We start from the raw sequence: 23,848 nt of genomic DNA, 5'->3' as shown, positions 1-23,848 counted from the left end.
GCAATTATTCTTTTATGTCTGTGCATTCATCGCTGCCACCAACTATTCTCATCCCCTAAAGTACAGGAACAAATACATCTAAGGCAAATTATATAAGGACACGCTAGTAGATTTTCAACAACATAACTCGTAGGTTACACGTCAGCTTGTCAGTCTGTTTTGATTTTCGAATAAAGGTAATCCAGTGATACTGCCATTTTATTGACAATATTGCATTTGCAATGTCAAGTTCATCCATATTATTCTGGGGCAACGTTTTCGCTCTGCCTTACAACTATGTTTCTTACCTTAATTTTAATCCCACGCACAAGTAATCTAGGTATTCTTAAAAGATCTTCTCAATAATGCCTATGGTCCTATAGAGAGGATCTATAGACTAGACAACAGATGGATGTAATATATACTGAGCCTTTCATAAGGTTGATCATGTTTTTGTTACTTCATAAACTTGCGAAATTTTGGCACCCGTCATAGTATAGTAACCTAACCTAACCTGGTTGCAATGCTAATCGACAAGTAGAAAACAGCGGGTCATTCACAACGGCACGTCATCCAATTGGAGTGTTGTTATGTCTGATATACCCCAAGAGCCCATTCGGTGACTGTTGTTTTGTTGTTCTCTCTGTATACATGGTCGTATGTTAAAAATCAGTCTAGTCATTTCTCAGTTGCGTAGGCGACTAACAATTTCAATCATGTGATGGGAATCGATAGTCTGACTCTTCTGACCTCAATTTATAAATTTATACAGAGGTTGAAAAGTGATGGTTAGAACTTAATTTATCCTCGATCATTATCATATTGGGGATCACCAGCTGGAAAGGGTAGCTTGTCATAAAGACTTAAAGGAATCATTCATCGAAACTTTCCTTTGATCTCCACATTGATTCGGTTGTAGGCAAAGCCAACCATTCGGTGGGGGCTAATCAAACCCAATTTTTATTTAATAGATAATGTTACGGCTCTCCGTTCGATGTTTATTCCACTTGTTCGTCTAATTTTAGAATACCACATGTAGAGTGATTTTGGTTACTCATCTGTAATTATAAGTGGCTGCCTTATGACGCTGTTGATGGGAAAATAAATAAATAAATAAATAAATAAATAAATAAATAAATAAATAAATAAATAAATAAATAAATAAATAAATAAATAAATAAATAAATAAATAAATAAATAAATAAATAAATAAATAATATGAAAACTGAGCTTTCACTCTGAAAAATCAAATAAATAAATCCGTCACGTGGCTTCTGGGCGCTGTGTTAAAGTAAAGCCCAGAGCCATTCGGGACCTGAACTTATTTCTTCAAAATAGAGGTTTGGGTCTGGGTCGATCGGTAAATAGACTAAGTTGTAAAAGTTGGTCCCCCAGAGCCTCTACGGGTACCAGATCAAATCCCAGGAACCAGTCTTATATGAAAGCAGTCACAGAGAAAGGTAAGGCTAAAATGACATACTTCAACGGCATTTGTTTCTATTTTCTATATTTTCAACAAATTGTATAATAAATATAAGTACAGCTGACAATCGACACCAACCAACAATAAATAAGAAGGCATCTTTCTTTCAAATGTCACATGGTATTTTTTATAAGTATCTATGTTGAACTAGCCTAACTGTTTCCGTCGCTTACTGTATATTCAATTTAGTCTCGCATACCTTCGGAGATTGATGAACTATACAGTACACAGGCTACTGTTGAACTAACGTGATGAATTTAGTTATACACATGGGAATTTATCAACATATAGTTGATTCATAATTTGTTGTAAAATTATCTAATGTTACATATTGCATATTTGTGCCTGGAAAATTGAAATCAACGACTTTCTATAGCTAATGAAAGGCATTTATCCTATTAAAAGCATTACAAACAATTCGAAAGTAAATAATTACGGCTTTCTTCAAAAGCATATTTCTCACCGTATCTCCACTTCCTGTCTTGTCCCAACTCGGAATATTTGTTTCATTTGTATTGTTCAATGCTATACCATTCTTATAAGAGTAGCCTTCACAGAAATACATTTGAAATAAGATAGCCTGACGACAGTTTTACATTTATGAATCGACAAGTGGTCGATGCGACGATACAAGTTTTACCGGTTTTCACCATAGAGGGCAGCACGCGCGACCCGGAAGTACATGAACGCAGTGGTTGTGCCATGTGCCTTTAGTAAAGTTACATCCAGATTATTTTAAGAATAATATCGTTTATAACGTCACGATGGGGAGATTGAACGTTACGATGTTGAGGTATTTATCCAAGGAGGACTTCAGAGTCCTTACAGCGGTGAGTAACTCAGTAACTACCATTAAATTAACGTCAAATTGACTCAAAATGTTGGTTGACAAACAACATGGACCAGCACGATACGTCGATATTGACCCGGTGATTTGACTGTGACTGCTGTATTTATATTAACTGTTTTCAAGACCATAATTTGATATAACATGATAATATTCTAATGGCAGTTGCTAGAAATGCATTGACACATTTGTCCGATTCACGTTCTTTTCACTGTTGAGCATGTTGATAATAGGATTTGAATTGTTGTTGCGCAACTTTCAGGAATACAGATTGTCTGTACGTGTCCATTTCACCAACCTATGTTAACCACAAACATGGTTGGTGAAATCGTAAGTAAATAGATAGATGGGTGAATAAAGGGAGGAGGAGAGAGAGGCGGAGGGGATGATATAGATATATAGACAGACGGACATACAGATCTTCATTTACAGACAGATCTACAAATGAAGATATATATTGCGTTATATAGTGCAATCTACAATTAGTCTCCATCTGGAAAATAACAGAGTTTGGCGTGTTTGGGATGAGAAGGGGGTAACTACACCTATGTTTTTTTATTTATATTATACTTCTACATTAGTTAGTATGTAGTCTAGTTCCTGACGACGGTGTTCCAATTTTATACCACGTTATCTTCACACATAACAATCGTCAGGAACTAGACTAGTTAGTATGTTGTACTTAATAGATCAGTTTGATGAGATCTGGTTGTATTTGTATGGTGTTTATATATCGATTGCCAAGTGGGATGCTTGTGTGTGGCAAGAAGTTTTAAGATGTCAGTCCCAATTTCAATATTCATTTTCTTCTCACAGCTGGAGATGGGAATGAAAAATCATGAGATAGTACCTGCTGCACTCATTGCAAGCATAGCTAACCTAAAACATGGTGGATGTCATAAAATTCTCAGAGAATTGGTCAAAAACAAGCTGATAGTTTATGAAAGTGGAAAAAGTAAGTACATTTGTTGTATTTGAAATTGGAAAATCTCACATTTGGGATTACTGTCATTAAGTCTTTGGACTGAATCTGTGATCGAGTTGAATTATTTTGTTATTTAGTTCCATAGAGTGAGTTGAAATTAATATTCATTTTTCTTTCTTTCTATCTATCTATCTATCTGTCTGTCTGTCCGTCTATCTATCTGTCTGTCCATCAATTTCCTCCTCCTAGATGCAGGGTACAGGTTGTCATATCCAGGCTATGACTATCTGGCATTAAAGACACTTGCAGCTCGTGATGTGATACTCTCAGTAGGTAATCAGATAGGAACTGGTAAAGAGTCTGATATCTACATCGTTGCTAATGATGAAGATGAACAGTTAGTAATGAAGCTACAAAGGTAATTGGATATTCACACAATGGACTCAGATGTCCAAGTGTGTGTGTGTGTGTGTGTGTGTGTGTGTGTGTCACATATGTATGGATGTATGTATGTATGTGTGTGTTTGTGTGTATGTGTGTGTATGTATGTGTATGTGTGTGTGTGTGTGTGTGTGTGTGTGTGTGTGTGTGTGTGTGTGCGTACCAACATATTTGTAAAGTATGTACGTATGTATGTATAAAAGTACATATTATGTATAGGTGTATGTACATATGTATATATGTATATACGTACGTACATTATGTTCATACATGCATATACATCTCTCCATTGAAAAATAAATTTACAAGGCAGTATCAAATGGGGCTGTCGGTAGGAATATTACAAAGAAATAAAGAAATTAGAAAAAATCTATGTACCCTAGGGTATGTATAATAAATTACATAATATAAAATATAACTCAAATAGGAATTTCTTAAAGGGTGTTGTGGAAAAGGGTGGAATTAATGTATTTTGTTCATGTTTGTTTTTCAGATTGGGTCGTACATCCTTTCGCAAAATTAAAGAGAAAAGGGACTACCACAGGCATCGGAAAAATGCATCATGGTTATATTTATCTAGACTGGCAGCTATGAAAGAATTTGCATTTATGAAGGTAATACAATCAGGATTATAAGAAAACTGTACATACAATAGTAATTGAGTACAAGATTAACTAATTTTTGCACTTTGGGTCAAGGAATTTAGTATAAAAAATTAAAAAATTTAGCTCCCTTATAAAGTATTTTGACAGTACTTTTTTGTCAAATTAAAAATAAGTTTGAACTACACATTTCTAAGTAGTGGACTAGAGGCTAAAAATACTCTAAACCTGGAAATTTTCACTAAAGATTTGTTTTGCTGGAAAACAAAAAGATGAAAATAAGCAACATCTAAAATGCCTCTTTGTAGATATAGAGTGTACCAGATTCTGTAATTCACAAAAAAATAATCTTTGGAAACTAATTGAAGATGTAACATGGCAAAATGTTATAGTGGCAAAAATGCCTAGTTTGAACACTCCGTACAGCAGCAGCACTTACTAATTAAAATACAACAATTGCTACTCTTAATTTTAGTTTTATCAAAATCTTAACTAAATGTACAAGGTAATTCAAAACTTGACTACTCTCCTAGCTGAAGATGCTTTCTTTTTTCTGTCAGAAAGAAATGTCATACATTTTCTATACACACTGTGGCATTATACATACTTTGCTTGCATTTCTTTTTAACTTGTTTATTTTTTTCACTGACACATGAAAATGTGTTTTGTCCAGACTTCCTATATAACTAAATAGTCACAATTTTACACAGCAGGACAGTGTTTGATGCAAACCTTGGTCAGTGTTGCAGCCAGAGGGGGTTTTTGGGTCATTTGACACACATTTTTTGGACCTGACCCAAAATTTTGGAAGTGACGGGTCACAGATGACCCACACTAAAATTGTGTGCAAATATGTTTAGCAACATGACCACACGTATAGCAACAGCTGTTGCTATACGTGTATATTGCATAGATAACAACAGGGTTGGATAGGCAACTGTATAATCATTCAGCAAATATCTAGCATGGAGGTAAATATTTTTTAAAACTGTACAGTTGTGCTACAACGCTATTGGTGCTCTTGTTAATAAAGTCCCTAAAAAATTTATGATGACCCAGAAAAATGAAAGTCTCGGGACAGTATGTCCCACTCTTTCAAAAGGCTGGCTGCAACACTGCTTGGTTGTATGACAATAATTTCAAGATTTGATTCTCATACATATTTTTTCCCAAATGATGTTGTTGCAGGCATTACATAACAATGGTTTTCCAGTTCCAAAACCTGTAGACTATAACAGACATTGTGTTGTGATGGAGCTTGTAGATGGATACCCACTGTAAGTCATTACAGCTGTCGATAAACAGATACTTTCCTTGTTTTGGATAATGGTTGGTTCAAGTTAGATGGGGTAGGGATGGAGACAAACAAGATTATTTGCATGACTGGAATGTTGTAAGCATGATGGTGTGTGTGTGTGTGTGTGTGTGTGTGTGTGTGTGTGTGTGTGTGTGTGTGTGTGTGTGTGAACAACTTAAAGTCAAACACTATCAGTCGTGAAACGTGGTGGGGACATTACTTTGAATATGCAACTTGGGAAAGAAAAAATAAATTAAAAACTACTGGGCTTTAGTTTCATGTTGATTTGAAATAATACAATTCTATTGAATAACTTTTGTTTGTAATAATACATTATTTTCTTATTAATATCTTTGCACAATTGAATGTTCATGGACTGTGAGTTCAAAGTGACAAAATAAATCCTACTTTTTTATCTTTGTTTACAGCTGCCAAGTGCATGAAGTAGATGACCCATCTCAATTGTACAGTGACTGTATGGAACTAATCATGAGATTGGCAAGCTATGGTCTTATACACAGTGATTTCAATGAATTTAATTTAATGGTGGACAGTGATGATAAATTAACATTGATTGATTTCCCACAAATGGTATCTACATCACATGAAAATGCTGACTGGTGAGAAAAGAAATCTTGCATTTGTATGTTATATAGATAATTGGATCATATAAGGTTGCTGGTGTAGAATAGAATAATCAGCCAAAAGATATATACCTATTGTTTTCATAAATTTTATATTGTGAGTTGTCTAATTATACTTAGTCTAGATGCTATCTATGGCTTCAAATCTCAAGATCTCTCTTCACCCTGTTAAGGTCACTGAGAAATCATGAGCCAAAAGTTGTACATGCAAATAAGTAAACCTCCAACTGTTAGAATGATGTAAACAATGTATACGTAGAGTCTTGATCTGACAAATATATCATATTTGGACATTATGTAACTGCCCCAATAAACACTAACTTATTATTGGGCAGAATTCTGGGATTGATTGATAAAGTAATGACTGTGTGGTTGGCATCTCAGGCATCTCAATTTCATCTCAGGACATCATTGTGCTAGACATGGGAAGAGATTCAAAGTGACAGATAGCCTCTAGACTACATCTTTGTCTTCTAACTTCATTTATATTAAAATGTTTTTGTAGCAATTGTGGCATGAAATATGTAAATGATTATTCTAAAAATATTTTGCACTGCTATGAAAGAAAAGTGTTTATCTTAAGGATTGTGTGCAGGTAAACCCTACCTGAGTTCCTCATGTATTTTACCAGAGTTCAACACTGAAATTATTGTACACAGTGTGGAAATGGTTGAAAAATTTACCCTCTTTCACCAGGGTTTCCCAAACTTTAGCAAAAACACTAAAGAAGTGAATTTTAGATTTTCAAATGTTTCAGGATTTTTCAGAACAAATGTATTTATTTGATTTGTATAATTCTCCCATTTATGTTGTGTATATATTTGTGTTTATTTATAAGGTATTTTAACCGGGATGTCCAGTGCGTCAGAGACTTTTTCTTTAGGAAATACGGATATGAAAGTGAATTGTATCCAAAATTTAGTGACATACAGTAAGTTGATTTTACTTTTAATTCCCTCATATTATTCCTCTTGCTACCAGCATGTTTTTTTTTTGTACACAAAAAACTTGGGAAACAGAATCATTTTATCAAATAAATCATATTTGACAAATGCTCTCTGCTTAGTTTGTTCCAAAATTTTGAAATGCCTGTCAGCTGAAGTTGTATTTTAATATCATTCTTGGTATCTTGTAAAGATCTATTTGACGTACAGTACCAAAACTACTGTAATTGTATATTTTTCAGCTCTAAAATAGCTGAATATGTGCAAAAGCTTGTTTCTTTATGAGTTTTTATATTTTTATATTCAGCTGGTGTGCCACTTAATACGTGGGCAAAGTGGATGGGTTATTTACAAGAAGTGTCATTCCCCCTTGCACTGTCCACCAAATTAAGTACACCTGACATGTCCTAAATTGCTATTCCACCAAATTGTTCATACACAAAAATAAGTATGACTACATTATGATACCAAATATCTAAACTTTAACAACGAAGTTTGTTGATTTCTCGTGAGGGTATGGATAGGAAAACTTGTTCAAGGTAATGTCTGACTCTTAGAATGAGACTGTAAAAGAAAAGTACTATTCACTGAGTGCTAATTGTGTCTCTGTTATAAAAATAACGTGGCTAGATTCATTTCAGCACATCTGGTACTTCTTATACGGCATTGACTTCATCTTTATTTTGTAGAAAAACTGATAGTTTGGATGTTGACGTTGCTGCAAGTGGATTCAGTAAAGAGTTACAAGCAGATTTTGACAAGGTATTTTATGGTCTTTATCATTTCTTGATTCAGCCTGTGTTCCAAATAAGGTATATATCAGAAAATAGGCCCATATGTATGTGTCTTTAACAAGCAAAGCTGGTTTTTTTTTCAAATTCTGAATTCATGTTTCAATGTACCTGATGTACTTGCACATGTCAATTTAGGCATTCCTTCTATTAATCTGTCTTTCGAGTACCTTCTGCTCGAACAAATATCTTAAAATTTTCAGTTTTATCCAAGACTGAGTCATTTGTTAACTCGTGGGTAATTTTCAGAATGTTGACCTGCGACCTATAATGGTATTATGTGATTACTTATTTCAACATAATTTTGGCAGTCTTTCCTAAGACAATGTCTTTCTTACATTTTTCCCACTTACAGGCACTCTCTTCAGATAATAAGCCTAAAACTGAAGATGATGAAGATGACGACTCAGGAGATGAAAATGAGAGCAGTGGAAATGAAGAAAGCATAGAAACAGAGGGACAAGATATCAAAATAGATTCACAGCAGGATGATCAGCAGTGTGCAGAAGTAGCATCAGGAGTAAATGCTTCGGCCTCCACAGCTAACGATGAGACAAGTCCTGGTGATGAAGGAACAAGTGCTGCAGAAGGGTTTAGTTCACAGAACATTACAGGAAAGGAAGAGGATATCTCACCAGTAATGGACAGACTAAGCACAGGAGATATTGACTCCGAAGATGATGATATAGCGGACCTTAGTGCTATGAATGCCCAGTATCGACCCTTTAGGGACAGACAAGAACAACCACGTACTAGAAGTAGTGACAGTATAAGCAGTACCGTTTCAGAAGCTACTATACGACCAGACGTGATCAAAGAAAAAGTAAAGAGAAATTTGATTAAAAAACAAAAAAGGGATCAAAGGAGAAGAATAATTGCTAAAGGAGAAGCTAAAGTTGTCAATCAGAAAAGAAGAGAACATTCTGACACTATCAAGCATAGTTTGTCTGATAGTTGGTTCTAAATTGATGATAGTTTTTTATTATCAAGTCTGTGCATGCTTAACTGCCATCCTGAACAGATGTCATTCTTATATCAACACCTCCAAGTAGCTGAACACAGGCAAATACCATAGCAACACCTCCAAGTAGCTGAACACAAATACCATAGCAACACCTCCAAGTAGCTGAATACAGACAAAAACTGGAACAATATCTACATGCATGAGAAATATTAATGTATATCAATGTAGATTTGGATATGATCAATAGAAAATATGTGCAACTTAATCTAAACTCTTCTAAAAGTGGGTGTTCTATGGTGACAGTCTGTTTTTGTCATTTGTGCTTAACCACCAATCTCTTTGGGCTGGCTATGAAACATGTGCAGAAGAGATTTGGGAACTGAGACTAAAAAGGAACCTACCTTTTGGTATTGACTTTGATGAATAAAGTTTATTTGATGATCTCACAAGTTCAAATTTATTTAAGCAAAATTTTCCATTTGAACAAGTGGACTTTTCAAAAGAAATTATTTACTTTTAACATCACAGCTCCTCTTTATATCAAAATAAATCGTTTATTTAGACACACTGGACTGATACAACACAAAGCACATGTATTTGACTACCCAACATGGACAATGGTAGCTATATCATCCTCGGATATTCATTCATCCATTCATTCATTCATTCATTCATTCATTCATTCAGCAAGTATGGATTCTAATGGAAGACAAAATTTATGTTGTGGCTGAAAATGATAAAATCTTTCTTGTAAGTCACTACATAGGGAAACTACCCAATTTTGGTGCATCACAAACATTTTCTTTGTCAGTAACAGTGACAGTGACAGTGACTTATAGATCAAATTGACTTGGAGGGCATTCTGTTCATTATTAAACATCCAACACATCCTAGCAGTATGAATATCTTGACACAAATAAAACATTTATCAACATTTTTATTTGCATTGTAAAAATTGTTGAAAAATTTCTAATAAACAACATATAATGTGTAAGTCTTATAAAACATTGCTAAAAATGTCCAAATATGTAACACAAATATGACATCAAAATGTATTACCAGAGTGTTACAAAGCTGAAAATACAACTGACAAACTTCTGCTCACAGATGGGGTCATGTTTTCTTCAGCGCTTTGCTTCAAATTCAGGATGTTTATTCCCTTGAACACCCAAAAATAAAAGTGTTTACCAAACTGTAGTGATTGTGGTGAGTTGTAAATATACTAATATTTGTTTAGCCAAAGGTACTAGCTTAGGCCAAAAAAAGTATGTGTTTCCGATAACCTGACCGACCCTAGTTTAACACGCTGACCATAAACATATTTTTAAATATTTAAAACAAAAAGATAAGTAATTCTTTGTTTTTCTTGACCTTCATGCATGTATGTTTTCTTTCCCAAGTGATGCCTGTATATATTTCATCAAAATATCACAGAAAGGGGTATTCTGGTCAACAATTCATTCGGTTTGGATCAAAGCAATATTTTTTGACAATAAAAACAATTAAAAAGATAAAATAAAGTAAAATGCCGACCTACCTACCCTATTTTCTGAGGCCATGTTATCGGAAACACAATTGTTTTTAGCACAACGGAACTGATAAGGTTCAGTAGTGCTATAGGCATGGCAAATTGTCTGTCTGTCTGTCTGTCTGACTGTCTGTGTAAACAACTTAAAGTCAAAAAAATGCTTGGCCGATTGCCATGATATTTGGTTGGTGTATTACTTTGGGTGTCTAGTTGGGAAATTGTTCAAATCAAAATGATCTTACCACCAGTGTGCGATTTAGGTAAAAATATGTGATTTTTGGTCAAAAAACGTCAACTCAAAAACTACTGGGCAGATCAGTCTGAAATTTGGCGTTAACATTCTTAAGGGTGTTTAGGTTAAGAATTGTTCACAACATGACGATCAGTGATTAGAGCTAAAAATCTTTTAATTCCAAAACTACTGAGCAGATTGGGCTGAAATTTAATGGGGATACATTTTGGGGTTTATAGATGAAGAAATGTTAAGTATATAATGATCTCATCAGTGATATGCAAATTAGGTGTAAAAATGTGAATTTTGTAACAGTTTGCATATTTTAATATTTTTTTGATATTTTTTTAGCTAACTGGTTAGATTTCTTAATATGGAAAAACTTTTGCCTTTCATTTTGAATTTACATCGCTTGACTCTTATAAACATTGTGTGGACAATATTTTACTGTCATAATTTTGCTGATGAAGATGGCTGTTGTTTTCATTGTTTTCACGACCTTTGTATTCTGTGCAGGTCATTTTGAAAATGACCACGCCATTAGCAAGAACCAAACGGTGGGTTATTTCACAGAAATAACAGGGATTTTAGACAAGTGAACAAACATTCAAAAAGTGTATGCAAGTATGCCTAGCAACAAGACCACGCCCATGACAATAGCCAAATGATCACATATATTGCAAAGATAACAACAGGGATTCTCAGACAAGTGAACAAACATTCAAAAGGTGTATGCAAATATGCCTAGCAACAAGACCACGCCCATGGCAATAGCCAAATGATCACATATATTGCAAAGATAACAGGGATTAATAGACAATGAATAAACATTCAAAAATGTATGTAAATGTGCCTAGCAACAAGACCATGCCCATAGCAATAACCAAATGATCATGTATACTGCAAAGATAACAACAGGGATTAATAGACAAATGAATAAAGATTCAAAAACTGTATGCAAATATACTTAGCAACAAACACGCCAACAGCAACAGGAAAATGATGACATATATTGCAAAGATAACATCAGGGATTCATAGACAAGTGAACGAACTTTCCAAAAATATATGCAAATATGTCTAGCAACATGACCACGTCCATAGCAACAGCCAAATGATCGCGTATATTGCAAAGATAACAACAGGGTTGGATACGCAACTGGATAATCATTCAGCAAATGAACACCTATACCTAGCATGGATGGATGAGCATGTGAGTAAACATTTTTAAAAACCCTACACTTGTGCTACAGCGCCATTGGCGCTAATTTTTTCACCTTAAGCTTATATTATACTTTCTGCAACCTCTCATACTGACACACAATTTACAAGATACATGATTTACATTCTTTTTTTTTAAATTCTACCCCTACATACAAACCATGTAATACAATTAATTGCATGAATAACAACCCGTAAATAATCGTGTTCTGAAAAATACTAGTAAATATTTTTGATAAAAAAATTAGAATAACTAACACTTAGAAAACTAAAAGGATGATTACACATGCATGGCCATCATTCGATCAGCCTCATTTCCAATCAGACAAAAAAAATTAGCCAAAAATTCTTTGTCTGTTTGGATCGAGCAGAGACATGGAGTGGCTAGCATTCTGTCTGTCTACTTAACTTGTTTGGCCAGCCCATACAAAAAATTTTCTAATCGTCAACCCAAACAAGCAGATAGAAGAACAACCAGATTTCTGACTTTGAATTCGTCCCTTAATAGTACCGAAATGTTTAGTACTGAGTTATTCAAACTCAGAATGCTGATGAAGTTATTACCAGTATATTTTACAGTATCCTTATTTTTATTTTAGAAAATATATCTGTAAAAAACGATGCTATGGTTGGTGAGTTAAGTACATTCTTGTGACATTCTGTGTGTGTGTGTGTGTGTGTGTGTGTGTGTGTGTGTGTGTGTGTGTGTGTGATGTTTCAGACAGATATACATGTGCCTTTGACGTAAAAGTCATAAGCCAACGTTAACGTACGGCTAGTTGACTTGGTGTTTTGATAACATATATTGCAAAAGTAAGTTTGCATATTTTAATATTTGTTTAATATTTTTTTAGCTAACTGGTTAGATTTCTTAATATGAAAAAACTTTTGCCTTTCATTTTGAATTTACATCGCTTGACTCTTATAAACATTGTGTGAACAATATTTTACTGTCATAATTTTGCTGATGAACCCCTCTATAGAAGGTGGCTGTAACAGTGTTGTTTTCATTGTTTTGACGACCTTTGTATTCTTTGCAGGTCATTTTGGAAAAAATCATGGGGGCGTTTGTTACAACAACGATATTCAATCACAATCAGTGTAGTTTTTCTTGCAACCTCATCTAACCCCCCCCCTCACATATACACATTGTGTTATATTTATGCAAAACATACTTTGCTGAATATAAAAAAGGTAAACTATCTATGAGACTATGGCCTTGTCAGTCATCAAAAATAATGTTATTAATTTGTAATACTTGTGCTCTCAATATGCCTCACAACATATCACTGGAATCACTATTTCATCTAGCTTCTAATTGTAACATTGGAGTGGAGAGAAATGGCTGTAAGGAGAAGGGGCATGTACCAGTAAACATGGGATTGGAGGGATGGACATCTTGCTCATAGAATTATGGTGAGGGCGTCACTTGTAGCTCTGACCATCAGACGTAGCTTATAGAAAGCCTATATAGAAGTAATACTGTAGCTTATTCAAAGTTACATGTCCAATGCCCCAATATGAAAGCCAGCATAGAGTCTACCCAAGTATGAGATCCCTGTATAGAGTCGACCCCCGGGAGTCTACCCAAGTATGAAACCCCTATGCATAATCTATCAAGTATGAGACCCATATATAGCGTCTACCCTAACTGGTATCATCCATTTTATAGGAATTTGATTTAGCCATTGACAAAATTTCTCTGCACTGTTCATGATTTAACCCAATTTGTAATAGAACCAGTACCCCGTGTTGAACAAGACGAACGCAATTGGAAATCCAATTCTACAATAGTAGTCAATTTTCTTGCCAGTATCGTAGATGGCTTCAGGTTTACGGGCGCAATTTCCACGAATCCAAATTTTGCCTTCATCTCCAAGAGGGGACGTCGATTGCAGACTTGTAGAGTCGGTGTTCGCCACCGTACCATTACTAGCGTGTGCTCTGGCTAAGGCCTCAGCTAACGATCTGTCACGGTCGATTATTGTCAAACTAACACAACACTCGCCGGAGTATTTCTCAGCCTGAAGAAAGAGCATGGTGAAAAATAATATTACAACAATTTCTATTTCGAGTATGGAAAAGCTCAAGAAAAATGTAATATTGCCTTGCAATAAGTTGTTTTGTTCCTCGACGACATACGCATCTCATTGCCAAATGCGATATGTCAAATTTTGCCGAGATAAACTAAATACGTATACTTCCTGTGAAAATGAATATTGGCGTTCAAGCTGTCTCATCCTAATTCCCAAGAATTAGTTTGTAAATATATGCCATACGCTTTCGTTCCTTTTGACTTCTCAATCATGAAAAGAGACCATATCATAAATTTATTTCTTGTGCACTATCTGTAACTATTAATTGGGGTATTATTTTTTCGATCTAACAACCAACAATATATTCACTGTTAAACACACCAATAATTAAAAATACACGTCAGTTAGTCTGTTTTATCTGTAAGTAGTATAGTAATAAGTTAAAATCGTGATTCATCATTGGTGACTCTGATTTTTGGGTGCGGACCCAAAAATCAAATTTGATTGTTTTTATTGCTCCATACTATGTGTTCTGCGACACACAGGGGATTCAATGCTGTGCAGGTTTCGCGATAGTGTAAGTTATTATATCTCAGTTTTTAAAAAAAGTTCCAATAGCAACATTCATAAATCAAAGTAATATATTCTCCCGCTTTATTCTGTGTTTGTGCCTTGGGTGAAATATCGTCAGCTCTGTACTACGTAGACTGACAGATCAACCGTTGTGATAAGCCCGGACCGATGACGTCATTACAGTCTATGTACTACGTAACTATTGCATCAAGCAAGCGAGCCATCTTCAGTTTCGATGAAATTTAATGTTTCCATGAAATTTACTGTTGCCATGAAATTTAACTATACGTGTACAAATGATACGATGTAACATATGCACACGATCATTCAACTGCAACCATTGTCATATCGGAATTATCCAGTGTAATGTGTCCGCCCACAATTTCATTACTTTGCGTTTGCTGGCCTGCAAATGTTTCTATTTTTTCATTACCCATGGCATGCCCACGCGTCCATCCATCATTCAGATACATGTAGAACTAGGCTGTGATGCTTCAGTAGTGGATTTACGTGATATCGGGCCTATAGAAAGTTTTGTTCAAAACACGTACAAGGCATGCATCACTTGACACCATGTCATATTTCCATGTTTCCAAGACAACCATGTCACGTTTCATGGCCGACATATTGGTTATAATTATAATACTAAGTTATACTTCAAATGATTGCGTGCCTCGTCTAACAGGCTATTAGTACACTTTTTCTGTGATGTCGAAATTTTATTAATGGTATTTATATGTCAAGTAACCATACTTTCTATTTGTAAAACAAATAGTGTAGTGTGAATTGGCGACCTGTAGGTACCACACGGAGCCGAGGAATCATGTTACAAACAAGCAAGCAACCAAATAAATAAATACATAAATAATCATTGAAAACATGCTTGAATAAATGAAACTACCATAAACACATGAATAACTATCTATACAGGTCTGCATACTGGACTGTTCCTGTGTCTATGTATACCGAGCTATACAAAATACAAGAGTTTTTGCTTCTGCCCGGTTGCAGGCTTAGGTGTCACCATTTCAACGCCAAAAAACACTCCAAATCACGAGCTCATGGTATGTCTTTGTCTTTGTCTACATAAAACATAGTAACATAGTTTAAGAAGTATACATGCCCGTATTTACATGTACATTGTACATACAATTATATACAAGTGAAAGTTATTTATGTGTTTATCGCATTTTCATTTATTCACTCATGTTTTGGTTGTTTGAGTATATTTATTTATTTATTTATTTATTTATTCGTTCGTTCGTCCGTGCCTTATTTTGTTTGTTTGTTTGTTTGTTTGTTTGTTTGTTTGTTTGAAACACGGTTCCTGGGCGACTTGCGTAGACATACATTGTGCGTACAACGAGTGTCTCATTGTCTCATGGTTTGTCAGTCTTCGCTGTTTCACGTAAAGATTCTGCTGACTTCATTGGCTCACCTTTTTCACTTTGGAGGGCGATCTATTATGCCAGAGACGTAATTTATTGGATGATAGATAGTGTACGATGGCATATTCGATGAGCGCTCCCACAACAAATATTAAACACATGGCAAACCAAACATCGATTGCCTGCAAGTAATTATCATATGAACAATATGAATAAGCATGAAATATATCCAACATTTGCACATTTACTTTCAATTTCAATGGTTTGCATGGCAGCAGCGTATGAAATTATTTACCAACTCAATCTCAACAAAATAAACGACATCCTGATCAAATCCCGAGAGATAAAGTAATCGATACATAATGATACAGCACACGTGGCTACTGCACTTCAGTTCTGAATTGAATACTGAATTCGCAACTTTATTGTGCGACTTGCTTTTTCGTTCCCAGGAGTCATATATAAATATATTAATGTACTCGTCATCAATATGTATGTATGTATGTATGTATGTATGTATGTATGTATGTATGTATGTATGTATGTATGTATGTGTGTGTGTGTGTGCGTGCGTGCGTGCGTGCGTGCGTGCGTGCGTGTGCGTGCGTGAGTGTGTGTGTGTGTGTGTGTGTGTATGTATGTATGTATGTATGTATGTATGTATGTATGTATGTATGTATGTATGTATGTATGTATGTATACTAACCTTAATGTATGAAACATGAGGCAAGTCTTCTCTAACACCGTTTAAAGTGGTTATCATGGTCAGAACACTGGTTATGCCAAGAGCTGTACGTGCAGGGGATGCCTTAATATCTATCCAGAATGACACCCAGGATAGTATTATAAGGAGAACACTGGGAATATAGGTTTGTAGTAGGTAATATCCCAACTCTCTGTGTAGCGTGAAAGTTATGCCAATACATGTGTACCAGCCTGTAAGACCAAGGAATACAATGACATTGTGTAAGCTTACCGAATAAGTACGGCATGCAATTAATTTGCTATCCTGGACTCAGTGGTAAATTCAATATGGTAATGAAATACGTATACGCATATGTACGCAACCTCAACAAAAATATCCTACGCATACACTAGTATGCTTACACACAGAGGCAGAGGCAGACACATACATACATACACAATTATATATATATATATATATATATATATATATATATATATATATATATATATATATATATATATATATATATATATATATATATATATATATATATATATATATATATATATGAACCAACCTGGCATTTAGTTCAGCCATATATATATATATATATATATATATATGGCTGAACTAAATGCCAGGTTGGTCTGGTTTCGTATTTTGTTCATACTTCACATAATAGTTAATACATAATGCGTTTTATATTAAAATTTCACCACGTTGCTATCAGAACGACGCGGCAACCGTTCATATATGCAAGATAAAATCGCATTTAAACTGTAAATCATCGCAGGGTTCGCGTTTTGCTATTGAATTCGAAGTCTTATGCTTGTCGCTGTTCATTCGTTATACCAAATAACAGATCTGGTATTCGGTCACCTTTGACAAAACATAATTTAAAAATAGGCTTGACTTATTAAAGCATACTTATAACAGAAAAAAAGCGACGTGACATAAGTGCTATTTTAATCTTAAATGGTGAAATCTCACTTCAGGAAGAATAAAATGATATTCCTTAATATTTTTCTTCGTTCAGCCAAGGAAAATACGAGTTACCTAAGGGGCCCTTGTCCTTGCCCTCTTCTAGTGACTCGTAGTAACAACCCTTTGGTCACGAGTATTTTCCGGCTGATTAATGAAGACAAATATTGGAGAATAACACAATTATACCAGCGCCAGTAATATCAAAGAAAAATCGGGGAAAATAATGGCAATTTTGAACGTTTTGACTCATATTTCGAACACAGCAGAACCAGCGACGTAGATACGCATTGTCGTGACGCAGAACGACCAGAGTATACTTTCGTTCTAAATGGCTCGTGTATGGTATAATAGCCTACAATACGCCTTGTATACTTTTACCTGTGCTCAATTCTTTCGTACAGTTCTTAACATCGTAGTTTTTAAGGTTGTACTGGGGTAACTTCAAGTGACCTTTGTTGAACTCTGCCGGTTCATCTCCAATCCACTGAAATAACAAATCTTTAACTGTGTATTGAACTGAAATAGGATAAAAAGGAAAATAGTCATTGTAAATCACACATTGCGTTATATTCTAGAAATATAATGTGGACGGACTGTATCCGAACGAGGCACTAGATTCATATTTGAATACTGTGATCATACAGACCGATTCACGATCAGTGCTGTCTGAATTGTCAATGCATCACCTTTTCTAAACATGGTGATAACTGTTAAAAAGTATTGTTGCTAGTACCAATGATCCTCCATTTAAAAAAAATCAATCATACATCAGGAGTTAAAAACCAAATGTTACATCCGTGATTTACGAAAGCTGCTGTGGTAACACACAATATTATAGTGTAACACCTTAGCATTTACATAAGTATGAGCTAATTTGCATATATATTAATGTATCATACATCCACGTAAGGCATACCAGTATGCTATAATTGAAAATTGATTGCATTTATTCCAAGTAATATAGTTATCAATAGTAACTACAATTGATAAGCTAATAAATGAATTGCAGATAGGTATCACGACAAGGTTTTGGAAGTAGTTTTTATCAATAAATTAGCGAACTATTATTCATTATCCAACGTATGGCAGGTTTTTTTTCAAATACTACTTAAATATATAAATCCTACATATCTTATAGCTCATAGTAACTTTAGGGTACATTAAACATTCCACACGTTTCTATGTAATTTGTATACTGTACAATCAAACATGGTTGATTGGAAATGTTATACATATTAATCAGCTAATTTGCATATTCCTTTGTATATTTCACTTTAAATGATTCTTAATTCTATCAATTCATGCTCTGTAAAATATACAATGACGAAATTTGCACACTAAATTGATTTTTGAAAAGAAATGGCCTTGTTATGGTGAGACTTAGGCACACAGACCATGATGAATTGGGAATTTAACCGATGATCAATAACATTCGTTGATTGAAAGGAGTGAAACCGATTGATAGTTTCATCATATTGTGTCTTTCTTTAATCACCAGTTCATAAGCTTATATGACTAATAGAGGTATATACCAGATGTTACAAGGACTGGCCAAGCGTAAAATAATGATGGGGTGGTTGGCTAATGTGATTTTAAGGAATACAGGTGGCATATACTGTTTGTTGTGAGATATGTATAGCTACAAGTCATAATCTAATCACCCACTGATCTCAAAAATGAATGTAGATTACAATGTGTATAATTTCCAACTTATGATACCAAGGAATTTCAAGTACAAATTGTTTTAGCACACATACATTCACTGCCACGTTTCCCCGAGAGGAGGTGTTGACTAGGTCATGCGCAGTAATTAATTCACCTATGCAAATTATGAAGAAGCAAAATTCTTCTTAAAGATTTCCATGAAAGTAGGATAGTATATAAAGAAAATTATAACAACAAACTAGTGGAATCACTCTCCCTTTCTGCTGTTGGAGTCCTTCCCCCTCCTTGCTGATGGCATCATTCCCCCTCCCTGCTGTTGGAATCACTCCCTCCCCTGTTGATGGAATCGTCCCCTCCCTCAAAGGTACGTATGATTTATGTTTAACCTGAAATCATAGATTAACTCGTTCATTTGCATGAACTAACTTATTTCACCATGGCGTTAACATCTATACATATGAATGCATGTCAGCATTTACATTCTCAAAAGGGTCAAATATAAGTTTCATGACAAATTAATGTCCTTTCTATAGTATAAACAAAGTAAATTAATCAATTCTATGCTAAGTGAAGTGTGAAGACGTGTCAATATTAATTCGTTTGCTGCTATTCATTATATCACTTCAGTTCAGCATAATCCAAATATTATACTTGAATGCGTGCATATATTTCAATATGACACACACTGACAATACCAATATCTTTTATTCAGTATGTCAAATTAGTAATATTTCATCTTCTGAATTGCAAATGTATATGTTTTCCCAGCCCCACCCAAAGAAATACAACCCAACAAACGTGAACTACCATATGGAAATGCATACCTTTAGTAAAAGTGTATGTATGTATGTATGTATGTATGTATGTATGTATGTATGTATGTATGTATGTATGTATGTATGTATGTATGTGTGAACGTGCTTAGTTCCTAAGCATACCTCCACAGTATACACAATACAGAGTTTTTCTGGATAATACCTATGAAAGGAACAGTTCTAACTCTTGAGGATATATTGAAGCTGAATTCCTTTCTGAAATTTAAATATTCAAATTTCATACGAAACAATCATGACGTCATGTATTTTAATGACGTCATCGTAAGCAAGGCATAATGATGATGTTAGGAATTTTCACAAAATCATTTTGCAAAAACTAAATGGTTCCTGCATTGTTTCAAATCTTAACATGTTACAAGGTACGAATATTAAAAGCATGTGTTTTAGGTTAACTTTCCAACTTACAGCTTTCTACTTCAAGACCACAATTCTGCTCGTCCATTGGGAATTTATGGAAGTCCATATCACAGTGTAAGGTGAGACTCAACCTGCAAATTGGATATGTTTGGTAGATACATTATCAATTGACATTCATTCATTCGTCCAGTTCATCGAATCGTTCGCACATACATACATACATACATACATACATACATACATACATACATACATACATACATACATACATACATACATGCATACATGCATACATACATACATACATACATACATACATACATACATACATACATACATAAGTCATGAACTGTTCTTAATTATTAATGCTATTTGAAAACTCATATTGTAATTTCTATCGTACCTTGCACTGTACCAAACTGTTCCATTTGGTGTGATATGTATCACTTTGTTATTGGCTGTGACGTCATGAAATATAGCCTTCCTCTCGTTTCCAAACATAAGATCTGGTAGCCATATTTTATCAACGAGATAACTGCTTGGTATGAGTTCTCGAGAGGGGTCATAGGTCAATCTTGGATCGTCCCATGTTTGACGTAGATAGATTGAAAAACTGTAGCTCTGAAATGGATAGTGTATTTTCAGTAGTTTGAAGTATTTGATAACATTAAAATAGCTTACAAACAAACAAAATAAACAAAAATCAATGATTAGGCTTATGTTAAATTCTATCAGACAAGAATACACTTAACAATTACAAAATGTCCGATTAACCAATTTACCGTGATGTGTTGGACAGGATGTACTTGATCACAGTTTTTGACATTTAGGGTTAAGTTCACCCATAGACAGTGGAAGTTTCTTTTCTCCACTGTCTATGGTTCAACGATAAAACTTGTATGAAAAGTTCGCAACAGGGTGAAACACTGTAACGACTTCTTAGTATCTTGCTTGATATTGTGTTATATTATAGAGATTATTTTAATCATTCCTATTAAATATCTAACTACGCTTATTCTATCTTTCAGGGGTGTTCTATCGGGTTCATTTTTTGCGCGTGACTTTTAGATCATCCCTTGCGTATATTTTACCGGTTATAAGAACTTCCGGTGTGTCGTTCTATTCCATAACATTTAGATATACAGTCAGGTGATGACCTACTATATATCTTGCCTTGAAATGTTATGATTGAATTTATTTATCAAGACTGTTCTACTCATTACTTTTGTCATATATCCAGGGTCGTTATTCGGAGTTTCACGCTTTCTCAGCGTTCATCAGGCGACTGATAAAATTGGGATATATAATATGATATTACTACTCGGACAAAAAAAGGATGTGAGCCTCACCATATCAGCCTCTGCGATATCATCAAAACTGGCCACGTATATTTGAATTGTATCCAACACAGGTTGGTCACCTAGGCAACACAAGTAAATGAGATGTAATCATGCACATAAGCATCTTCATATTAAACTGCGAATTTATAAAGGGTACACCGATACAAAAAAGTCTTGATAGCGGTTCTGACAATATTTCTTTTTTGTGGTCCAAGAAATTCTTTTATCTCTTGATGAAGTTAAATTGTGTTGTTCTTTTTCAATTTAAAACGTAAAAATTAAATATAATCTTCGTAATTTGTCATCTTATTTTTTTCTGTAAATTGTACTCCTCCACTACCCCCACCCCTCCACCTTGCCCATCCTATGTCATCGATTGATATAATGTACATTTGCATTTGGCGTGACAAAGTTGAAAGGTCAATACAATATTAATATACCACTCACTTCCATAATTTGGCCTAAGCCTCTTATCATAGCCTTCTACGATGTCAGCAAACAATTGGACAGCATCTTGCTCTTGAACGCTATTTAAGAGAAACCATGGCAACTGTTACAACAAATAAATTACGTCATGCTAGATTCAGTGTCAGTTCATATGTGGGTTCTATGTTTGGAATAATGTTATTTAAGTATTAATAAGCCTATATAATATTTTAATGACCGCAATATATATCAATGAAAATATAATAGATGACAGTTTTTTCTCGGTGGTTTGTTACGAAAAATATAATAGGCGACAGTTTTTCTCCATGATGTTTGTAAATTGTACCACAATGTAAATAACAACCTTAAAAAAATACAATAATGTAATCTAATAATCTAAGTGCATATTGGTCTTAAGATACCGAGATCTACTAAAATATATCGTTTCATTTAGATGGTTTTTATTATCCTGTACGTCCAAACAGCCTAATCGTGTTAAGTCTATTCTGGGATAAATTGAAATTCGGATGTATGATCGATGAATTACTATAGTCGAACCATTCAGCCAATTGTAAATTGATTGGCAATGTGAAAATTATTGCTACGTGTGGACAACTGCTCGAAATTGTATCTGTAAGGAAAATGATGTTACCTGCTTTATACGAAACAAATTACCAAATATCGTAAACTATCACTCAATATCAAATGAATATAAAACGAAATTGTGTGTTTATGTAAGTTCCTAAAGGAGTTCCCAAGAATTTGTGTAACTATCTGATACTTTGCCACTTGCTTTTCTGCCAGTCAGAGACTACAAAACTACACTAAATGTTTAGTTAACTTTGGTGAGAAACTTAGTAGAGGAAAAAGACATTGCACCAATAAAATTAGAAGGTATAAATGTTTTTCTTTGTGAAGTACGTACACTCTGTAAAATTAATAAGAAGTGTTAGTTACTTTTACACTAGCTAAAGTATCACTGATTAACCACTTCTTTGTCTGTGGATTAACAAATGGCACATCTGATTCGGTGAACGAGAGGCTGGTGAATAGTTTCACTGTACAAGCATTTTTAACTTCAGTGTTGTGATAATTTCCCATTTGTATTAAACATTAATGAATAATACTAGATATTGCAATAAAAAGTGTACTGCAGCTGATTTAAAACGTATAGCCTGTATATGTTAGTGGTATTGAAATCCGTGCCAATGAACTGAGCTTACTACAACTTTCAAAAGTCAAAGCTTGTACAGCCCTGTACGGATATGACGATGTAAGCTTGAACTCTCTTGACTCAAGAGCCTCGCTTTCAAACTTAAGCGTCATATCCGTTCAGGGTTGTGCAAGAAGTGTATTGAAATAATTATGACGAATGGTATAATATCGTTAGATACGTATGGGCAGGCCGATCTTTTAAAGTGCGTGGGAGGAAATTCATCATCAAACAGTCAGATACAATCCATTCATGTTCATAGAGACAGTAAAGACTCAATAGTTTACGTGAAAATTGACAACATTTCATGCCAACTGGCGATGGCCTTAATTTGAGAGTAAAAGAGCAATATGGTCTTTCGGTATATATCAAAGAATTATCATTATATGTCAAGCCATATAGATGTATGAAAATGTAGCTGACATATAAATGTAGCGTATCTATA

At 34.5% G+C, this 23,848-nt stretch overlaps 2 protein-coding genes across 3 annotated transcripts in view; one reads left to right on the top strand and one right to left on the bottom strand.

Moving 5' to 3' along the window:
- The window catches only part of LOC144443291 (serine/threonine-protein kinase RIO2-like), a 29,176-nt gene extending 19,095 nt beyond the window's left edge, over positions 1–10,081 (top strand). Inside the window, exons 1-9 of one of the 2 annotated variants that reach the window (XM_078132729.1) lie at positions 2,156–2,292; positions 3,126–3,264; positions 3,484–3,652; positions 4,169–4,289; positions 5,466–5,554; positions 6,003–6,194; positions 7,057–7,149; positions 7,852–7,924; positions 8,309–10,081. In XM_078132729.1, the coding sequence (XP_077988855.1) occupies positions 2,227–2,292; positions 3,126–3,264; positions 3,484–3,652; positions 4,169–4,289; positions 5,466–5,554; positions 6,003–6,194; positions 7,057–7,149; positions 7,852–7,924; positions 8,309–8,917 (1,551 nt within the window). In that variant the 5' untranslated portion in view covers positions 2,156–2,226 and the 3' untranslated portion in view covers positions 8,918–10,081. Of the gene's footprint in view, positions 1–2,155; positions 2,293–3,125; positions 3,265–3,483; positions 3,653–4,168; positions 4,290–5,465; positions 5,555–6,002; positions 6,195–7,056; positions 7,150–7,851; positions 7,925–8,308 lie in introns of those variants that run through there. The other variant, XM_078132728.1, reaches the window with a different exon arrangement.
- Positions 10,082–13,615: 3,534 nt separating this feature from the next.
- LOC144443704 (glycine receptor subunit alpha-2-like) lies at positions 13,616–23,516 on the bottom strand. Its single transcript, XM_078133244.1, has 9 exons — positions 23,442–23,516; positions 22,212–22,314; positions 21,774–21,844; positions 20,828–21,045; positions 20,473–20,555; positions 17,945–18,082; positions 16,601–16,830; positions 15,945–16,076; positions 13,616–13,921 (listed from the first exon to the last, which is right to left on the bottom strand). Exons 1-9 carry the CDS (start codon positions 23,514–23,516, stop codon positions 13,616–13,618), a joined length of 1,356 nt encoding a protein of 451 aa, XP_077989370.1.
- Positions 23,517–23,848: the final 332 nt, after the last annotated feature.

Source organism: Glandiceps talaboti, chromosome 12, assembly GCF_964340395.1.
Source record: "Glandiceps talaboti chromosome 12, keGlaTala1.1, whole genome shotgun sequence".
Classification (NCBI taxonomy): Eukaryota; Metazoa; Hemichordata; class Enteropneusta; family Spengelidae; genus Glandiceps; species Glandiceps talaboti.
The sequence above is the reverse complement of the archived record's forward strand: the minus strand, read 5'-3'. Positions and strand labels throughout refer to the sequence as shown.